Source organism: Penicillium verrucosum (assembly GCF_028828655.1).
Source record: "Penicillium verrucosum strain IBT 35672 chromosome Unknown utg000002l_segment0_segment0, whole genome shotgun sequence".
NCBI classification, from domain to species: domain Eukaryota; kingdom Fungi; phylum Ascomycota; class Eurotiomycetes; order Eurotiales; family Aspergillaceae; genus Penicillium; species Penicillium verrucosum.
In genome coordinates this window covers 3,751,600-3,768,869 of record NW_026643211.1, presented here as the reverse complement: position 1 = coordinate 3,768,869, position 17,270 = coordinate 3,751,600, and the positions used below count along the sequence as shown (strand labels likewise).

General features: G+C 49.1%; 6 protein-coding genes across 6 annotated transcripts; 2 read left to right on the top strand and 4 right to left on the bottom strand.

Annotated features, from left to right (window-relative positions):
• Positions 1-1,050: 1,050 nt before the first annotated feature.
• N7516_007083 (pyridoxamine-phosphate oxidase PDX3) lies at positions 1,051-3,329 on the bottom strand (the record flags this gene model as incomplete). Its single annotated transcript, XM_057219803.1, is given in 6 exon segments — positions 1,051-1,287; positions 1,431-1,524; positions 1,663-1,791; positions 2,067-2,733; positions 2,747-3,079; positions 3,152-3,329. 6 exon segments carry the CDS (start codon positions 3,327-3,329, stop codon positions 1,051-1,053), a joined length of 1,638 nt encoding a protein of 545 aa, XP_057073894.1.
• A 1,984-nt stretch (positions 3,330-5,313) lies between these two features.
• Positions 5,314-9,105, bottom strand: N7516_007082 (pentatricopeptide repeat protein; the record flags this gene model as incomplete). Its single annotated transcript, XM_057219802.1, has 1 exon — positions 5,314-9,105. One exon carries the CDS (start codon positions 9,103-9,105, stop codon positions 5,314-5,316), a length of 3,792 nt encoding a protein of 1,263 aa, XP_057073893.1.
• A 1,719-nt stretch (positions 9,106-10,824) lies between these two features.
• On the bottom strand, positions 10,825-12,372 carry N7516_007081 (putative salicylate hydroxylase; the record flags this gene model as incomplete). The annotated part of the gene is made up of 5 exons (XM_057219801.1): positions 10,825-11,277; positions 11,337-11,418; positions 11,479-11,794; positions 11,853-12,019; positions 12,074-12,372. 5 exons carry the CDS (start codon positions 12,370-12,372, stop codon positions 10,825-10,827), a joined length of 1,317 nt encoding a protein of 438 aa, XP_057073892.1.
• A 458-nt stretch (positions 12,373-12,830) lies between these two features.
• N7516_007080 (uncharacterized protein) lies at positions 12,831-13,730 on the top strand (the record flags this gene model as incomplete). The annotated part of the gene is made up of 1 exon (XM_057219800.1): positions 12,831-13,730. The coding sequence occupies one exon, from the start codon at positions 12,831-12,833 to the stop codon at positions 13,728-13,730; it is 900 nt and encodes a 299-aa protein (XP_057073891.1).
• Positions 13,731-14,212: 482 nt separating this feature from the next.
• N7516_007079 (F-box protein) lies at positions 14,213-15,364 on the top strand (the record flags this gene model as incomplete). Its single annotated transcript, XM_057219799.1, has 1 exon — positions 14,213-15,364. One exon carries the CDS (start codon positions 14,213-14,215, stop codon positions 15,362-15,364), a length of 1,152 nt encoding a protein of 383 aa, XP_057073890.1.
• Positions 15,365-16,064: 700 nt separating this feature from the next.
• N7516_007078 (amidohydrolase family protein) lies at positions 16,065-17,260 on the bottom strand (the record flags this gene model as incomplete). Its single annotated transcript, XM_057219798.1, has 3 exons — positions 16,065-16,213; positions 16,276-16,753; positions 16,823-17,260. 3 exons carry the CDS (start codon positions 17,258-17,260, stop codon positions 16,065-16,067), a joined length of 1,065 nt encoding a protein of 354 aa, XP_057073889.1.
• Positions 17,261-17,270: the final 10 nt, after the last annotated feature.

Sequence of the window (17,270 nt, the reverse complement as noted above, 5' to 3'; positions counted from 1 at the left end):
CTCAAGTTTGACGAAAATTGACGAAGATATCAACTTGCTTAGATTATCATCAAAAATAAAAGAGCGATAATTAGCAATTTCGATAGCTGGGAGACAAGATGAGGGGGTCGGTTTATTTGTCTAGATAATGGCGGCAAGGGGAATTCCGCCTGAGGCAGAAAGAACGAACGGTCAGTTGATGCCTAACTAGTTAACTAGTTATAACATATAACTATAACTAGTTAGTCTGCGATGTGCAACCTTGACTTTTTAGAGTACCTCGATAATGTAGCTAGGGTTGGTATAATTGATAGAAAGCCAGGAGAAGGGAGAGAGAGAGAGAGAGAGAGAGAGAGAGAGCAATTGTACTGGTAACTGCTAACTGCTAAGGGAGAAGGGGAAAAGAAGAAGAGGGAGACCACAGTCCTGTCACACAGGGTCAGGTGACACCCTGCCACAACAGTATATCATGACACCTACAGCGGAAGCCAGCTATTTACAGCACACGGTCAGCAGAGGAAAGGAAAATCGCATTTTAGTACAATTTCTATAGCGCTCTTTGGGCATACTGCAAACAATTCGCTCTGGATATTCACAATGGCTTCCACTGGGGCATTGGCCCTTACCGTCGTAGGCTCCACCATAGGGACAAGAACCAACTGGCTAGGCCCAGAGGCAAGATGTCAGTGGGATTCTTATAATAGTCGCCGAATGAGTGATTCTATTGGTTGATCTCGAAACCCCTCAATGGCCGTGGATAGTGGTCATTTTCAAAGAATGCAACAAGTAGGGAGGGGGAGAGAAGAAGAGAGATCAGACCTAACAGGAGAGGTATCAGTTCAAGGCAAGAGCCTCAACAGCTTCATCTCTCTTTACTTCACATCCGTCAAGTTTGCTTATTACAAGACACGCTTACAAAACGCCCAAATTTATGAATCTATCTACTTCCGTACAACTACTATCAAACTCAGAACCAAACCTCAGAGCCCATCAACATATCCAAAATCTCTAGATAAATTATACTATCCAAAAAAGCCTATATAACACCTAAACCTCAACGCAATCCAAAATCTAAGCCCCCTCCCTCATCCCAACCAAAATACACCCAGCCCCCATCATGGCAGCCCCCAACCACCAAAGCCCACCAACAGCCTCCTGAAAAACAATCATCCCAAACACCGCCGTCGCCAAGAAATTCGACGCCGTATTGGTGATGGAGACTTTAACGGTGGATGGGCCGGCCGTTAGCGCGCGTGTGAAGAGCGCCCACATTATTATGTTGCAGAGGACGTTTAGGCCGAGACAGGCCTGTGGGATATATATTAGTTAGTATAAATTGTATGACACATATATGTGGTATACATGTATGTTGTAGTAAGGTAAGGTAAGTAGATGGGTAATGTTTGGACTCGGGCTTTAGTCCGGATATAAAAAGAAAGTTGTAAACATACACCTCGAGTAAGCATCTCGATCACGGGCGATGACTCCAGACCGAAGACGTGGGCGAGGGACTGTGCGAAGGCCGTTGTGTGGTCGTCCGTGGTTCTGTGGAACGTTTCCAAAGATTAACTTGGTTCGGGGTTACACGGATCGTATAGCCTATTGCGTATATGCTTATAGCTTATAGCTTATAGAGCATTGCTTTGCTCCGATGCTGAGATATAGGGTGAATTATCCACGTACAATTTTGCGAAAACACCGTTCAATGCAGCGAAGGCGCCGCTCGTTATTGCGAGGATGATCCAGGGGGATGTGGAGGAGTGAGGGATTGACGGGGGCGTTGAGGTCGACATGGCCGCTGTGGAAATACAACTGTATATATTGTGGTGTATCAGGCTCTTTTTTCTAGGATTGCAGCCTATATCCAAGTAGCGTAGGACTCAAGGGCTAGATGGTTTAGAGTGACGTTGAAGGAGTTCGCGTGCCAAGACTGATAATCGATAAGGATTCAGATAAGCTGATATGGATGATCGACGTGAAACATCAACATCCACGGATCGGATCGTGGCTTGAACAACACTTGCTTAATTTAGAGGGTAAGTATAACACCAGTAGGAATGCAACTAATCTATATATCCCACCTCTACGGCGACAACCTCTGAACTCGCCACTTAGCATCCTCCCCCTGTCCCTCAACACGCACATACCGGAACCGATCATGCAAGCGACTCCGACGTCCCTGCCAGAACTCCACAGACTCCGGCACAAGCCTAACACCACCCCAAAACGGCGGCAAGGGAATATCCTCAACACCCGCGAATTTATCCTCCATCTCTTTAACCTTAGCCTCCAACAACGCCCGCCCATCCTCAACATCCGTCTGCTCAATATCCAGCGGAATAACCCGATCCCCATCCCCATCTCCCTGTAAGCTCACCACACTCTTCCTCCTCTGATTCTCCTCCATCTGCGCCGGCTCCGCAGCCCACAAAACCCGACTCTGCCAACTCGCCCATCCCCCAATACGACTCCCGCGCTCACGCGTCCGCCAATACATCTCACTCTCCTCCCTCCTCAGCGGCTCAAGCAACCCCTCAACCCTCACCTGCCGCTCAACACTCGCCCAGCTAAACGTCAGCGCGCCCCATTTATTCCCAGACCCGACCTCCGCCGTGATGGAAGGTTCTTCCGAATCCGATTCCGGTTCCGGCATGGCATCTAGCGTATCACCACTCTCGCCTCCGAAAACCTGTCCGCCTTTGCCTTCCCGACTACCCCAGTTACTGTAGACGACCCAGCCGCGCTCGTCGAGTTCTTTGAGGTATACGACGCGTGCGCTGACGCGGCCGGAGGGGAGCGAGGCTGTTGATAGAGTGCATGTTTCTGGGGCGGAGGAGGCTGGGAGGCGGGGGGTCGCGGAACCAGGTGTTGAATTGGTGTAGTGGGTTTGTGCCGTGGATTTGGGAGATTGTTAACGGGGGGTTTGTGCCGAATTGGTGGGCGCGCGCGGCCTTGGAGAGGACTTCGGTTTCGGTTGTGGAGTTTGGGGTTGAGGTTGAGGTGCGGAGGGCTTCTAGGGTGGTTGTTGGGGTGGGGATTGCTTGGGGTTGTGGTTCTGGGGTTGGTTCGTTGGAGTTTGGTGCAATGTCGCCTGGTGCGACTGGGGGTTTGGAGGTTAGCTTTATGTAAACTTTGTGTAGAGGGATTGGCTTGGTATGTAGAGCAGATTTACAGATTAGTTTCTTCGGACGCCGATGGGCATCTGGCTGGTGTTCGTTTTGATCCATTCCTGGTTTGCAATTGCTGGGTTGGTTGGTTGAGGAATATCGAAGTTGGCGGGGTTGGCGGGGAAAGGAGCGGAGGAATGAGTCAACGGTTGGACGGAAAGTGAAGAGTACCCGGATCTGCATCAAAATGGCGAGGGAACAGAATAAGTGTAATACCTCAATTGCCAGGGATTAGTAGAAGTAAAGCTAAGCTCCAGGAAGCTGTTAGTTCCACAATAGGAATTCCTATGAAGTGGATGTTTGGGTCTGACCGGAACCTTCCGAGACGTCATGCGATTTCTTCGGACAATACGGGAGTACTAGTTATGTTGTACGATGTAGGAGATATAATTTACCATGCTGTTGACCATATGTGTACTTAACATATGTTGTTTGACGAGTGTTGATCTGCGTAGGCGAAATTGCTGTTTACTAGCTAATGCTATAGCTAATGCTATAGTTAACCAACACATCTTCGACCCCTTTTTACACCCCTCCACTCCAAGTTATATTATTTCTTATATCTTGTCATCTTTATAACTGGCTTGAAGCCCCAGACCTACGTTGCCCTATAATCTCTTACTCTCCAATCAATCTTTCATTCTAAAAGAATGTCGCTCCCCGAAGACTCGCAACGAGCCTCAGTGATCGCTTCTTGCGCAAACCCGTTGCCTAGCAATGTTGTTAGCCAATACGGCAAACGAATGATCAGAATCTCTGATTCTCAAGTCGTTAAATGTGGCCCATATGTGACAAGAGAAGAATTTGACAATCAAAGGATAGCGTATGAACTTGTGGACAGCCGCATAGTTCGTATCCCACGTGTGTATGATTTCTTTACCGACGAGCAAGAATATGGTTATATTACAATGGAATTTATAAAAGGAAAGGTCATCGATCCTTTAGATGATATTAGCGCCATACAGAGGGTTGCTAGCGTGCTTAGCCATCTCGCAACTTTACGGTATAACATCCCTGGATCACTTTATGGGGGCGCTTGTCGTGGCCTTCTGTTCCCTGAAATAGAAGACCTGGTTTTCGATAATCTTGACCGGATGGAGGAGTGGTTTAATAGCCGGCTCTTCGCACATAACCCCAGCTTAGATTTACAAGGCTGTGATCTCGTGCTCTGTCATTTAGATATTGCACCTCGGAATATCATATGGCAGGAAGATGGCTCCCTATGCCTTATCGATTGGGCATCTGCGGGCTTCTATCCAAGATTGTTCGAGTTCTGCATACAGTGGATATTTGATGGAAAAGATGGAAACTTCAATTCCCTTCTCTTGGAGTCCGTGGATCCTTTATCAGATCATGAAATGGCACAGAAAGAGGCTATTCTATGTGCGTGGGGGAACATCCAAAGGTATCCATTCTAAGTCTCAGGAGGCGGAGCTCTAGGTATTCCTCGGTCAATGCTTACCTGCTTTCAGCCGAAACAAACATCAACATCACTCCAAAGATTATCGAGACATTCGACAGATTTTGACCCCACACCCGCTCATCCTATGCCAGATTACCCGCCTGAATGGTACGAAAAGGCTGGATGTGTTGAATCTTCAAAGCTCAGTTGCGAAAGATAGGAACAAAGAACATGATGGATGACCCTATGAAAAATAGTCATTATGCCTCTAAGTAGTCTCTAAGTAGTCTCTAAGTAATCAGCGAGCACCCAATTAGACTCACTAAGCGCTCAGAGGTGAAATCTACTCAGTGAGCCTGACTCTGGCTACCTAGGTATGTATATAGAAGACGAGGAAAACATATTTTTGACTCATTAGATTTTTTTCATTTTGATATTTGCGTCTATAACGCGGTGGGGGAGTTGAGATGTGTCTATAGACAAAAAAAAAAAACACACACAATGGTATACAGTGCTCCAATGCACGCCCTTTTTGATCACCCGAATAAACGCCGAACCTTCGCTGGATGCCAAAATATATAAATCAGAGATATATAAAAAAAGAGTAAAAAAAAAACAGATATCCCACCAGGTATATCCAAGTGCCGCCCTGCAGACGCCGAACCGGAAATATCCCAACACAGGGATCCAGCCCTGGCAAAGAGATTGGAGGGGGTGCAAAACATTAAATGGGTATCACCTGGTCACAAATATAGGCAAGAGAATTTAAAGAGAGGCGGAAGCTCCACCGATGAGATCGACGATCTTGCCGGCCACCGCAGAAGGGTATCCGCGGGACATCATCTCCTGGACGATGGTGGCGGCGCTGGTGCGATCCTCGGCGCTTAGGAACGCACGGGTCATCGCTTCGTAGGTGCTAGGCTCTCGCTTCTGAATGCCGATGCTGTCGTAGATGGCCTTGGCCTTGGACACGTTACCCTCGGCGGCCCAGCCGTGAATCAGAGTGTTGGCAATGTAGGCGGTCATGTCGACCCTGCGTGCGAACATGTTCTGGACGACTTCTTCGGTGTCGGCCACACGGTGGTTGGCGACCATTGACTCGAAGAGAGCTTGGTAGAGACATGGCTGGAGACGAACACGGCGGTCCGAGACGACAGCGTCGAAGACTTTGCGCGCGCCGGCAAGGTCGTGCAGGACGCAGCCCTTAGCGTGCACTAGCGAGGCGTAGTGCACGGCGTCAGGCTGGTGGCCTGCAGCCTTCATGGACTCCAGCACGGCTTCGGCGGCGGCCATATTCACTGGCTCCAGGGAGGCGTGTGCGTCAATGAGCAGCTTGTAGGTGTGTAAGGTGGGTTTGATGTTGCGGGTCTGCATGCGCTCGTAGTAGGCTAGGACCTTGCTGATGTCGCGCTTGGTGTTGAGGAAGTACTGGATCATGGAGTTGTAAGGCGCGGGACGCGGCTTGTAGTTGGGCATGGACTCCATCTCTTCGAACATCTCTTCGGCAAAGCGCTCGTCGCTGACACGGCAGAGAGCATTCACAATGGTTCCGTAGGTAACACTGGTTGGGCGCACATTGTTGGCACGCATCTCGGCGAAGTACGCAAGGCAGTCGTCAATGCGGCGTGCCTTGCCCAGCTTGCCGATCAGCGCGTTGTACAGGAAGGAGGTAGGCTCCACGCCTTCAGCGACGGCACGGTGGAAGACCTTGAGGGCCTCAGTAGCCTCGTCGAAGGTCTTGGTAGACTCCTTGAGGGTGGTGATGTACAAGCCGAAAGTGTTAGCCGAGGGTGCGGAACCGAGAGTGAGAAGCTCCTGGTGGTATTGAGCAGCAAGCTGGCGGTCGCCAAGGGTGAGGCAAGCAGCAACCATGGCATCAAGAATGGAGACCCAACCATATTTGACGACGCTAAAGTTCATATCCAGGGGAACATCAGCCCGTGCCATGTTATGAATATTGTGAGCCAGGGTCATGCGACCAGCCTTGGCCGCGGCAGTGATCAGCTTAGCATAGGTGATGTAGCGCGGGTGACGACTAATGCGGCGCATGTTGTTCAGACGGGTCAGAGCCTCATTGAGGTGAGTCTCGATGCGTCCGCTAGTGTTCTCAAGCTCCTCTGCGATGATGGCGGATCCGCGGAAGTCGGTCGCGTGAGCGTAGGGATCGAACGATTCGGGAGCGGCAGACGGAGTAGTGATCGAGGTCTCCGCCATAGAGACAGGGCTTTGACGATCAGACGAAAGGAACATCTGCGAAGGTGAAACGGAGGTCTGCGAGCCAGCCTCCAGATAATCTTGCCACTTCTTGACGACATCAGGGCGACTGACAAAGAGCTTGCCAACAGCCTGGTCAACAAGGCCAGTGGTGTAGAGATCCAGAGGGAGGGCGGATGACAGAGCGACGTCAAGCATGTGGGCAAAGCGAACGGGATGAGCGACATCGAACAGCATGGAACCGCTGCTGACCAGCATGCCAGCCTGAACTTGGAGCGCCAGTGTGAGGTCGGCAGCCTTGAGCTGGGAGATACCGATGGGACCAAGGTTGGCGACAGCGTGCTCAGCGAGAGGAGACACCAGACCACCGTTCTCTAGCATGGACCACAACAGGGTCATAGATGATTGAGGGGAAAGAATCACAGCCGACTGCATAAGGACGCGACCGAAGAGATGAAGTGACTCAGTAATCTGTTCTCTGGCGACGGCAGCGTGTTGATCTTGGGTGGCGTTGCGGATGCGCTTAAACATGTGGCGGGCCTGGTGAAGACCTTCCTCGACATTCCCACTCTTGAGCAGAGCCACGGCATACATAGCTGTCGGCTGGACCAGATCCGGGGTTGTCTGACCCACCGTGTTCAGCATGATCCACAAGGAACGGGCAGCGGAAACATTGCCCCGGCGCACTTGAAGGGCCAGCAGGGAAATGGCTGGGTTCTGTCGTACGTCAGGTGCAGTGGGCAGACTATCGTAAGCCGCAGAAGCGGTGGGGAGATCACCCGCATCGGCTGCAGCAATACAGATGCGGGAAATGGCCTGATTCCGAGCTTCATCATGCAACTCATTCTTGGCCTGGTCCAATGCCTTGCTGTGGTCGCCCGTGTTGAGCGAGTGTTGCACAAGTGCATCCTCGACAATCACAGCTTCCACGGCAGACCATCGGTCTTGACGACCTTCGGTTACCTCGTCGAACGAAGAACGAATGCGATCAAGGAACTGCGTGGCACCCTCCTCTTTACCGCAGGACAGGTAAGCACGAATCAAAGCAGCATAGACCTGACCGTCCTGGCGCTGAACGATACTGAAGACACCGCTGTCATCTGAGACTGCGAGCCCTCGGTACTCGTTATAACATTCCACGGCACTCCGCAGATCGCCAGTGGAAGCAAATGCGGTGATCATGGAGGGGAAGATAGTGGCATGCGGAGTCATCTTCTGCGATTCCATGTGGGCGTAAATCCGGATCATATCCTCCACCTTGCCTTCCTTGGCACAGGCAATGATGAGATGACGGTACATATCGCCCGGGAACACAAGTCGGTTGTGTCGCGCAGTGGCGGTATCAAAGAGCGTGACTGCGATGGACAGGGAAGTATCCTCGGCGAGAAGATCCCGCTCCAATTCACTCGACTGAAGCATGAACTTGCCAGGCTCTTCCATACCACCGAATCGGACGCGTTCCTGCTCCAATGCCTCCTTGGCCTTGATGATATCATGAGCCCGAGTGACCAGAAGCTGAACCAGAGTCTCATAAGTATCTTCATCGGGAATTACCCTACGACGAAGCATGTCCGAGTAGACATCGAGGGCCTTGGGGATGGCCTGGGCAGCATCAGGGTGAAGACGGATGGCAGCGACCAGCAGGGCATTATATGCCACGACAGTTGGAGTATATCCCTCTCGGAGCAGAGTTTCGAACGCAGCGGGGATTTCTGCAAATTTGTTGGAGTTGGCCAGTTGCACAATGCGATCCGAAGCAATGTGGTTGGCTTCAGACACTTCCGAAACGGCGACATCCTCCACAGTCGGTTCAACAATCGCTTCTGCCCCCAGCGCAGCCTCCTCGGCCTGTGCCTGCTCCTCCTGAATCTGAATCTCACGAGCCACGGCCTCCTCCACTTGCGCACTAACATCCTCGTTCACGGCAGCCTTGGTCGGATGAGGGGGAGATAGATCGGATGCAGCCCGGTCTTCGTCAACGTTCTCAGCCTCCTCGGTTGGCTTCCAGCCAATACGGCGCTTGAACTCGAATTGGGTCCAGTCGCTATCATCCCCGGTCTGTTGGGCGTTCTGCCACGCGGCATAATAGGCCGCTAAACCGAGATCTCCATTTCCAGATCCTCCCTGGCTTGTTTTGGCGCCAGCGCCGGATGAACTGGACGCATTGGAGAAAGCATTCTGTAATTGGGTTGTACGGGAGAATTTGGCGGGTTGGGCGAGGGGATTAAAGGGGGTTGTCGACGCGTAGGACTGCGACGCGGCGACTACGGATTGAGCATAGCCGTGAGTAAAGGCTTTGGTGAAACTCTGGCGCGCGAGGTGGGTGAATGGTTTGAAAACCATTTATCTGATGGGCGACCTCTTTAGAATAAAGAGGTGATGCTGTGAATTCAAGTTAGTGTTGTGTCAATAAACCTCACGTGCATGTTTTTTTTTTTTCTTACCTTGCACTCAAGATAATATCGAAAGTGCAGGTTCATTTGACGACTGTCTGTCGCCAATGAACGCGCAAATGTAATATTAAGAGAATAATAGTATTAAAAAAAGGACCTGTTGATCAGGGCCCAAGAATTGTGTGAAAAAGAGAGAATAGTAGTAGCCTGAAAAAAACGAAGGGGGGGACCAAGTAAGATAATAACTTAGTTACCCGATGGACTTCTGGAAGGAGATGGAGTCTCACAGGTGGACCATTTCCTTAGGGCCGATCTTCTCCGGGGAATCCTCTTGATACTTTCGTAACATTTTGTGACTGCTCCGCCTCATTCCTCCGATTTTACTATTTTACTATGTATCTTCAACTCTTTTTACGTGATTGTACTAGTACATTGATGTATTGTATTGGGCATATCAGATCTTCCCTTATGATGTGGGGGTTTCCCGACGGGTCATCTTGAAGATACATCGAGAGTAAGTATTCCGTAAGTAGTGCTGTACATACAACATCCTAAAGTGAATCCACAATGAGGATTTAAAACGTCAAACAGGTCAGGTGGCCAAAAAGTAAGACGTCGTAACTGTCGTAGATAGACACCAATCAGCATCAACCCATTCCCTTGAAATCTTGGAAAAAGGGGGGTCCCTAGAAGTGAGTCACGTTTTTCTTCCGGTTCTTTTTCTTTTGATTTCCTTTTTTCGGAACTTCTTCATCTTCCCCGGCGATAGTCCGGACACTCGGGGTCCCGACTGGCCGATCGGATATAACGGAGAATCTGAGAATCTGAGCCTGTGAGTGCCCAGTGGGAATGACGAGTGGCAGAATAAAAAGTCTGTAGGCGGTGAATTAGTAATCTGGCCTTGGATCCATCTGATTTGTAACCTGCAAGGTTTTCTCTTCTCTTGGTCTTGGACAAGGGGTTCGGTGCACCCTGTCACCTTCTCACACAAATCCAGTTTATGTGGTTGTCTTTGATTCGAGGAGTAGTCAATTCAGAATCGACGTCATCGAGGTGAATTGCCTCATTGTTTGGGTCTGAAAATACCCAAAATCGGGATTTCGAACTATTTGCAACTCACGGGTCTTACACTTGTGCCCGATCTACCACAGCCACTACACGTGAGGCTCTGGTCTTGATAGTGGCTGGAAAGATACCCAGTTCCTAATGGGGTATGGGTATTCCCTGGGGTAATATTAGTTTCGATAGACCGATTTTGGGTGATTTTCAGGCTCAAACGACGAGCTAATTTACCTTGCTCCCGTCATCAACACTACCGGGCATGGATTGGGAAATATCTATAACAAAGCATGTCAACAATATCCGATAAAGATATGAAAATACTAGCCAACACACCTCCCGAAGGGTTCATAAACGAAGGTGGTGACTGTGTAGAGTCAAAACGCTTATGGAGTTTGCTTGCTAATAGCAGGTCCTATAGGCGATAGGAAAGCTGCGGGTAGAGCTGACAATGAAAATTCAGATGGGATTCAGATTAGCTTAATTGTATATACAATATACACAAATCTACCGGATTTAAAACGGTTCGCCGATCGTGAATCATGCTAAAGGAAACAGTTGAAAGCAGTATCATCCGTATAGCCGGTACCTATTATCATATGATGTGCAATTAGTGTGTCGATCTCCACTCCCCAAAGACCTTTTCACAGTCCCCCAGCACATCTAGACCGAGGGTCTGCCCCTGTCGGAATGAAGACAGCCATGTCCAATCGCTCTTCTGGGTAACTCCTGCATACCCCAACAGAAAATCTCGAATCATTTGCAAAACGCCATCTGGGATGTGGAAAAGCTTCCGATTCATGATTGCTCCTTGAACATTCCGGGCTGTGCGTGCTTTGCGGCATCTTTCGTAGAGGGTTAGCACAGCAGCTGTGAGATCTTCAGCTGAAGATCGCGTTGATATGGACGGGTCACTTCCGGAGTTTTGGGCGTCCAGATAATGAGCCTGCAATAGGCCTAGAAGCTTGCCAATGACTGCCCCGTCTTCGACGGCCATCGCAGCTCCTTGTGCCTGATATGGCAGAGTGGGGTGACAGGCATCACCAAGTAAAGCAACAGATCCCTAGTGGGTTCTAGTTAGCGAATTTGCAAATATAACGAATGCCATAGTGATATACCGACCTTAGTCCAAGATTCCAGCTCGGAGAGATGTGTCAGTTTCCATTTATACACCGATGGTACACAAGAAACCAGCTTTTGCAATCTAGAAAAGCGAGAAGCATATTAGTCGGGAACCAGAGTCGATTATTCCAGAAGTCCTTACGTTTCATCCCAGTCGGCATAGCTCTCTCGCATCTCGTTAATATCCCCCTGCTCCCTACGAGAGTCCGATGATAAATTATCGGGCCGCATGAGAACAAGATTGAACTCCTTCCCACCGCGGAGAGGGTAGAAAATGGTATGCTTCTCCGGTCCCAACCAGCTTGTAACCGCAATTTTCTGACACAGTTCATTTACTTTTTCATCATCTAAAGCCTCCAGCTGGTCTCGTGAAAAGGTTGCTCGATAAGCCATGTCGCCCGTAGGGACTGGAGAATGAGAAGATCCGAGGACAGCCTTTCTGACCGTAGACATTTGGCCTTTTCTTGTCAGATAAGACAGTCCAAAATGTAACTAGCGAAATATCTATTGACGTACCATCAGCACCAATCACAACATCTGCCGATATGTATCTCCCGTCCGCGAGGAGAACGGCCGGCTCCTCGGTGTATATATCCTTTACTTCTGCCCCGAGTTGAAGATCCACACCAAGTCGGATTGCTTCATCAAGAAGAATGCGATGGTAATCCACCCGATGAATAATTCTGGAAAAGGGTTAAAGTGTGTATGTAAACATCAGGGTCAGGCCAATCACGCACATCCACGGCACTCCGAACTCCTCCGTGATATCATCCCCAAATGGCATTGATCGTAGAAAACGGCCATCTTTGTACCTTCGGAAATTTACTTGTTGTACCTCACTTCCTTGCTCGAGTAGTTGTGGAAGTAGGCCAAAATCGCGCATTATCCTACCGCCATTTGGTGGGATTTGGATGCCTGCTCCGACTTCGTGGACTTCAGGGGACTGCTCGAGAATTTCCACGTTAATGCCTTCACGGCGACAGGCAATTGCACAGGCTAGGCCACCTAGACCTCCGCCGACAATAACAACCTTCATGTTCTCCGTTGGTGTCAAGGTGATGTTCCCCGTTGGGTTCCGAATCAGGACTAGTGGGGATTTCGATTGAGATCACCGTGCACTTCGTATGCCGGGAATATATCGATGGACATGTAGAACTTCAGGTTTAGTCCATGGGAGATGAAATCAATATGCTGTGTCTTAAGACTCGCTTGTCAACCTAAAGATGAAAGCTACATATCCCGAAGGAGTTGTGGGGTTTGGGGGAAACATCCCGATGTCGCCCTAAATACACCCACAGGTGATATCCAAGGGGACACGGCCTTCCGGAGACATCAAGCAATCAATGGAAGATCTTCTGTTGTCGCTGTGTTTTTATTTGAAGTGACACCAGAGTCTGTGTGGCAGCACGTGACTGGGCGATTTCCCTGCCAGCAGCCTAATCTCGCGTTCTTTCACTAGATAACTCTTTTCACCAGTACCTTGAAACACACACAATGCAACTATTCTCTTGGCCTCGATCGCATCTTCTAGAGATTGGCGATCAAACCTGGTGCCCCGCATGGCTTCACCAACACGAGCAACTGGTTCTCACCCAACTGTGGAATCTTCGAACTCCCGGGTGGAGCCATGAAAGTCTCGCCAAACAGGCATGTGCAGTTTTCAAAGAGCATCTGAAAGATCTTTCTTCGTATACAGTTCTAGACATCTGCGCCGGCGCCGGTGGGCCGACCCCAGTCCTCGAATCAGAGCTCAACAAAGAACTCGAGTCCGAAGGCAAGGGCCCTGTTCAGTTTGTTTTAAGCGATCTTTACCCCCATATTGAAGAATGGGAGCGAATTTCGAAGAAGCAGCTGAACGTCACGTATATCGAGGGCCCGGTAGATGCTCGAGCTGTTCCTCGATTTGCGGTAAGTTCGAAAAAAGAGTGTCGGATTTTCAACATCTGTTTCCACCACTTCGGAGATGAAGATGCAGCGGGAATTCTGAAGAGTGCAGTCGAGACCGCTGACTCGTTTATGCAAGTTATCATCGCAATGATACCACTTGATTCATTAACTAATTCGATTCCGTTCAGTATATTCGAAATCACATCACGCGATCTTTGGACATGTCTATGTTCCCCTTTGGTCTTCTTTTGGACTTTCTTTGTAACTTTTGTTTGGTACTGGGATTCGCCAGTCTATCTCTTTTTTACATTCATCCTACCGGTGGCGCCTCTAACTATCTTCATTGATGGGTTTATATCCTGTCTCCGAACCCGCACCGCGAAGGAAACCTGGCAACTACTGGATCGGCCAGATCTTGACCTTACCAACTGGACCTTCCACAGTGGGCAAAAGACTGTTTACTTTCCTTTTATCACTTTATATTACCATGTTGGCATCAAATCATGACGGCAAAATGGTTATGTTCATCGAGCTTGATCTATCCTGCACATCTGCCCGACAACCCAGGCCTTCAGTCATATCGCCCTAATTATATATGGCTTAATATGACTTCAGTTATACCTTTACCCCCCGCTTATAAATGGCTTAATATAACTTCAGCTATACCTTTACTTCAGCTTATATATTCGTTATTCTGTGTTATTATTCCTCCATGTCATGGTTTGGTAACAAAACACCTATGGACCAAAAGAGAAGCGGCGATCAACCTTATACTTCCCAAAACAGGACCGGAGCTTCGACTTCGTTGCTTTTCTTCGACTGTCCAACTATTTCTTCTTTTCTTCTTCCAACTCACTGTTATTCTCTTTTATCAACCTCACCATTTTCTTTCATCCATCCCTATCTTATTCACTTTATACGAAGCCTATACCAGTATCCTCCTCCCCGACTACTTCTTTTCTCATCAAATTTCCTACCTTTTATTCAGTATGGGTACCCAAATAGCACCCGCATCAGGTATATATAGTCTCCCAGTTGAGATACTGGCGGATATCGCCAAATTTACCAAGTCTCCCGAACTATGCGCTCTTCGGCTCACTTGCCGAGCGATATACCAGAGCACTTTTCACCACTTCGTACAAACTTTTGTACACACATTGAAGACCGATCTTTCACCAAAGTCACTTGCCCGGGTCGAGGAAGCAGCAAAAGATGTCATCTTTTGCCCCTATGTCCGCAAGTTGGAGATCGTCAGGAATTCACAAGGTTGCCTAGGACCATTATCCCCTCATACCACATCAGAAGGAACAGCTATTCAAGCGTGGCGAGACGTGGTGAAAAGGTTTTCCAACTGCCAATCCTTCAAGTTGCGCAATTCAATATATACAACCGCGCATGCGGGCTGTGACGGCATCACGCTTGACGAGGCCACTGGTGTCGTTCTCGAAGCCATAGCTACCGAGCACATTTGGATGGAATCTTTCTCGATAGATATAATCAAAAACAGAAGAAGGGCCCACGAGCATAACGATAGCCTAACCCAGTTTCCTATCATCAACTTTGGGATCCCGGCCTTCGCTCACCTTAAAGAACTGAGCCTTGCGCTCCCGGATGCCGAGCGCGAAACTCTTCATTGGATGGCGAGCATGATCCAATGTGCCAAATCTCTCCGAAAACTTGCCATCCTTTTCAGCTGGAAGTGCGAAGCAGCTCCACTTCTCGCTCAGATTTCATCGGTTGGGTGCTTGCCGGAGCTACAAGAGTTGACTTTCTCCCGGATGTCATTCCAATCTTCGGCTGCTTTGGGGATCTTTCTTTATAGTATTACAGGCTCTCTTCGCCGTGCGACTTTCTCTTTTGTGGAACTGGACTTTGGAGGCTGGCGGTCCATTCTCCGCGAGTTGGGTGGGGGTTCGTACCAGCTTGACAGTTTGGTTCTGCACAGTGTATTGGAAGAGAACAAATTTCTGAGCTTTCGAAAGATCCCAGAGTACCCACTCGAGAAGGAGTCTCTGGATAAAAGACTATGGCGTCCGTTCCAATTCTGTTTTGTTGATCCGAAGGATAAGGGCTTCAGCTGCTCTGGTCCGACTTTACGACAGGTTTTGGAGAGAGTGGCTGCGCTTGCAGAGATAGGTTAAGATGATTCGGATGGAAGTTGTTCTATGTGTATGTCTGTTTCTCTGCTTTGGTCTTATGTCAATGTAACCAATATCAATATCACTATCATTTGATTTCAGCGCATCATTGTAAGAAATATCTGAAGTGAAAACTACACCTCACCGCAGAAATCAGAATCTTGAAGACTGACAATACCAAATGTACTCCTTTGGCATATGTGTGAAGTAGTCTATATCCTGTCCCATTCATGAGTGCTCCATCCTGATCTTCTTGTGCCCCTTATCATTTCAATCACAATGTCCGACCCAACAGAGTTACCTGATAAACTGTTTGCTACCGCTCTAGACTTTGCTCTACACAACGATTCGAATATACAACCTACAGTCTAGCACTTCTAAACCACAAATAGGTTGCATGTACGATGAGTGGATCTACAAAGCTCCTGGAATCCGTCCCAAGCTTGCCATATCGTATAAGAGTACTTTTTGGCCCTCAGAGGCTTCTTCTCCGCAACCGAAGACCTAACGCATAATCAAGACTGCTCTCCTATACTTGTCATGAATACTTGAAATGAGAGACAGGGGGAAAAAAAGAAAAGAAAATGGATTATAGATATGAAAATAGCTCGCTAATCAAGAATGCAGTAATTAAAGAGTTCCGAGCTCTCTTTGTGTTCTATGTTAGTAATTATCCATATACAAGCCATGCCTAATATAAATCTCAGTGCAGCTTCAAAGCCTTGACAATCCGCGGGAATATTTTCAAGGCATTGAGATTATTGATCTGGCTCATCTCCACCGTGGTAAAGTTACCATTACCCTGGATGGCAGATAATCCCGCCGAAGCCTGCGAGACAGGAACATACGGATCTGCAAGCGTTAGTATACTGCAGCAGCACATCTCGGGGGCATGACTAGCACTGCAGACTTACAATCAGTTCCCGTCACGATCTGATCCGTGCCGATGAAGCTCTTCAGAGCCGCCAACTGAATAGCAGAAGTCGAGGCCGCGGTATCAAAATAATACCCGGCAAGTTGCGCCAGGGATTCGGGGACTGACAACCCACCCAACCAGGGAAGGGAGGCCATGCCGGCGATTCGGGTAGCCAGGAAGGGGATCGCACCACCGCCGTGAGCGAAGATCATCTTGATATCCGGATATTGCGCACGTTGACCTGTCAGCAGCATGTTCTCAATGGCACGCACGGTGTCGAAAGGATACTCGGTCATGGGGATGGGCCAGCCATTGGCGACAGATGTGCAATCCGGAGAGGCTGGGTGGACAAACACGCTGGCATTGCGTTTGTCCAAGGCCGAGAAGACAGGGTCAAGGGATTTGTCACCCAAATATGTGCCGTTGGCATTGGTGTACAGCCCCACGCCGACGAACCCGAGGGTATCCAGGCAAAACTACGATTTCCAAGTTAGATTTGGCCAGGGTTGGGATGGTCTACTAGTTAGGTAGGGGTAGAAGGGTACCTTCAACTCCTCAACAGCCTCGTCAACGTAAGGGAGAGGGAGAAGGCAGAGGGCTCCCAGTCGAGTTGGGTAAGTTCGAGTGTAGTTATGAAGCAGGAGGTTGACTCTGCGGGCTAAAGACTTGGCCTTTTTGGCCTCTTTTAGGAAGAAGACGCCGGGGGCGCTGACACTGATTGTCGAATAATTAACGCCAAGACTGTTCATGGTGCTGATGTGGGAATCCAGTGTCCAATCCGAGACAGGGAAGCCATCTGTATACAAAGTACCATTCTTGACTGGATAGCCTGCAGAGATCAATTCTTCCCTCCAAATGGATGGAACGACATGGGAATGAACATCGATTTTATAATTCGAGCTGACGGAATCAGTGAGGGCATGGCCGGTGGCTAGGCATGCCAGGGGGATTCCCAACAGGAGTTTCTGCAAAAGAGAAGGCATCAGGATGTAC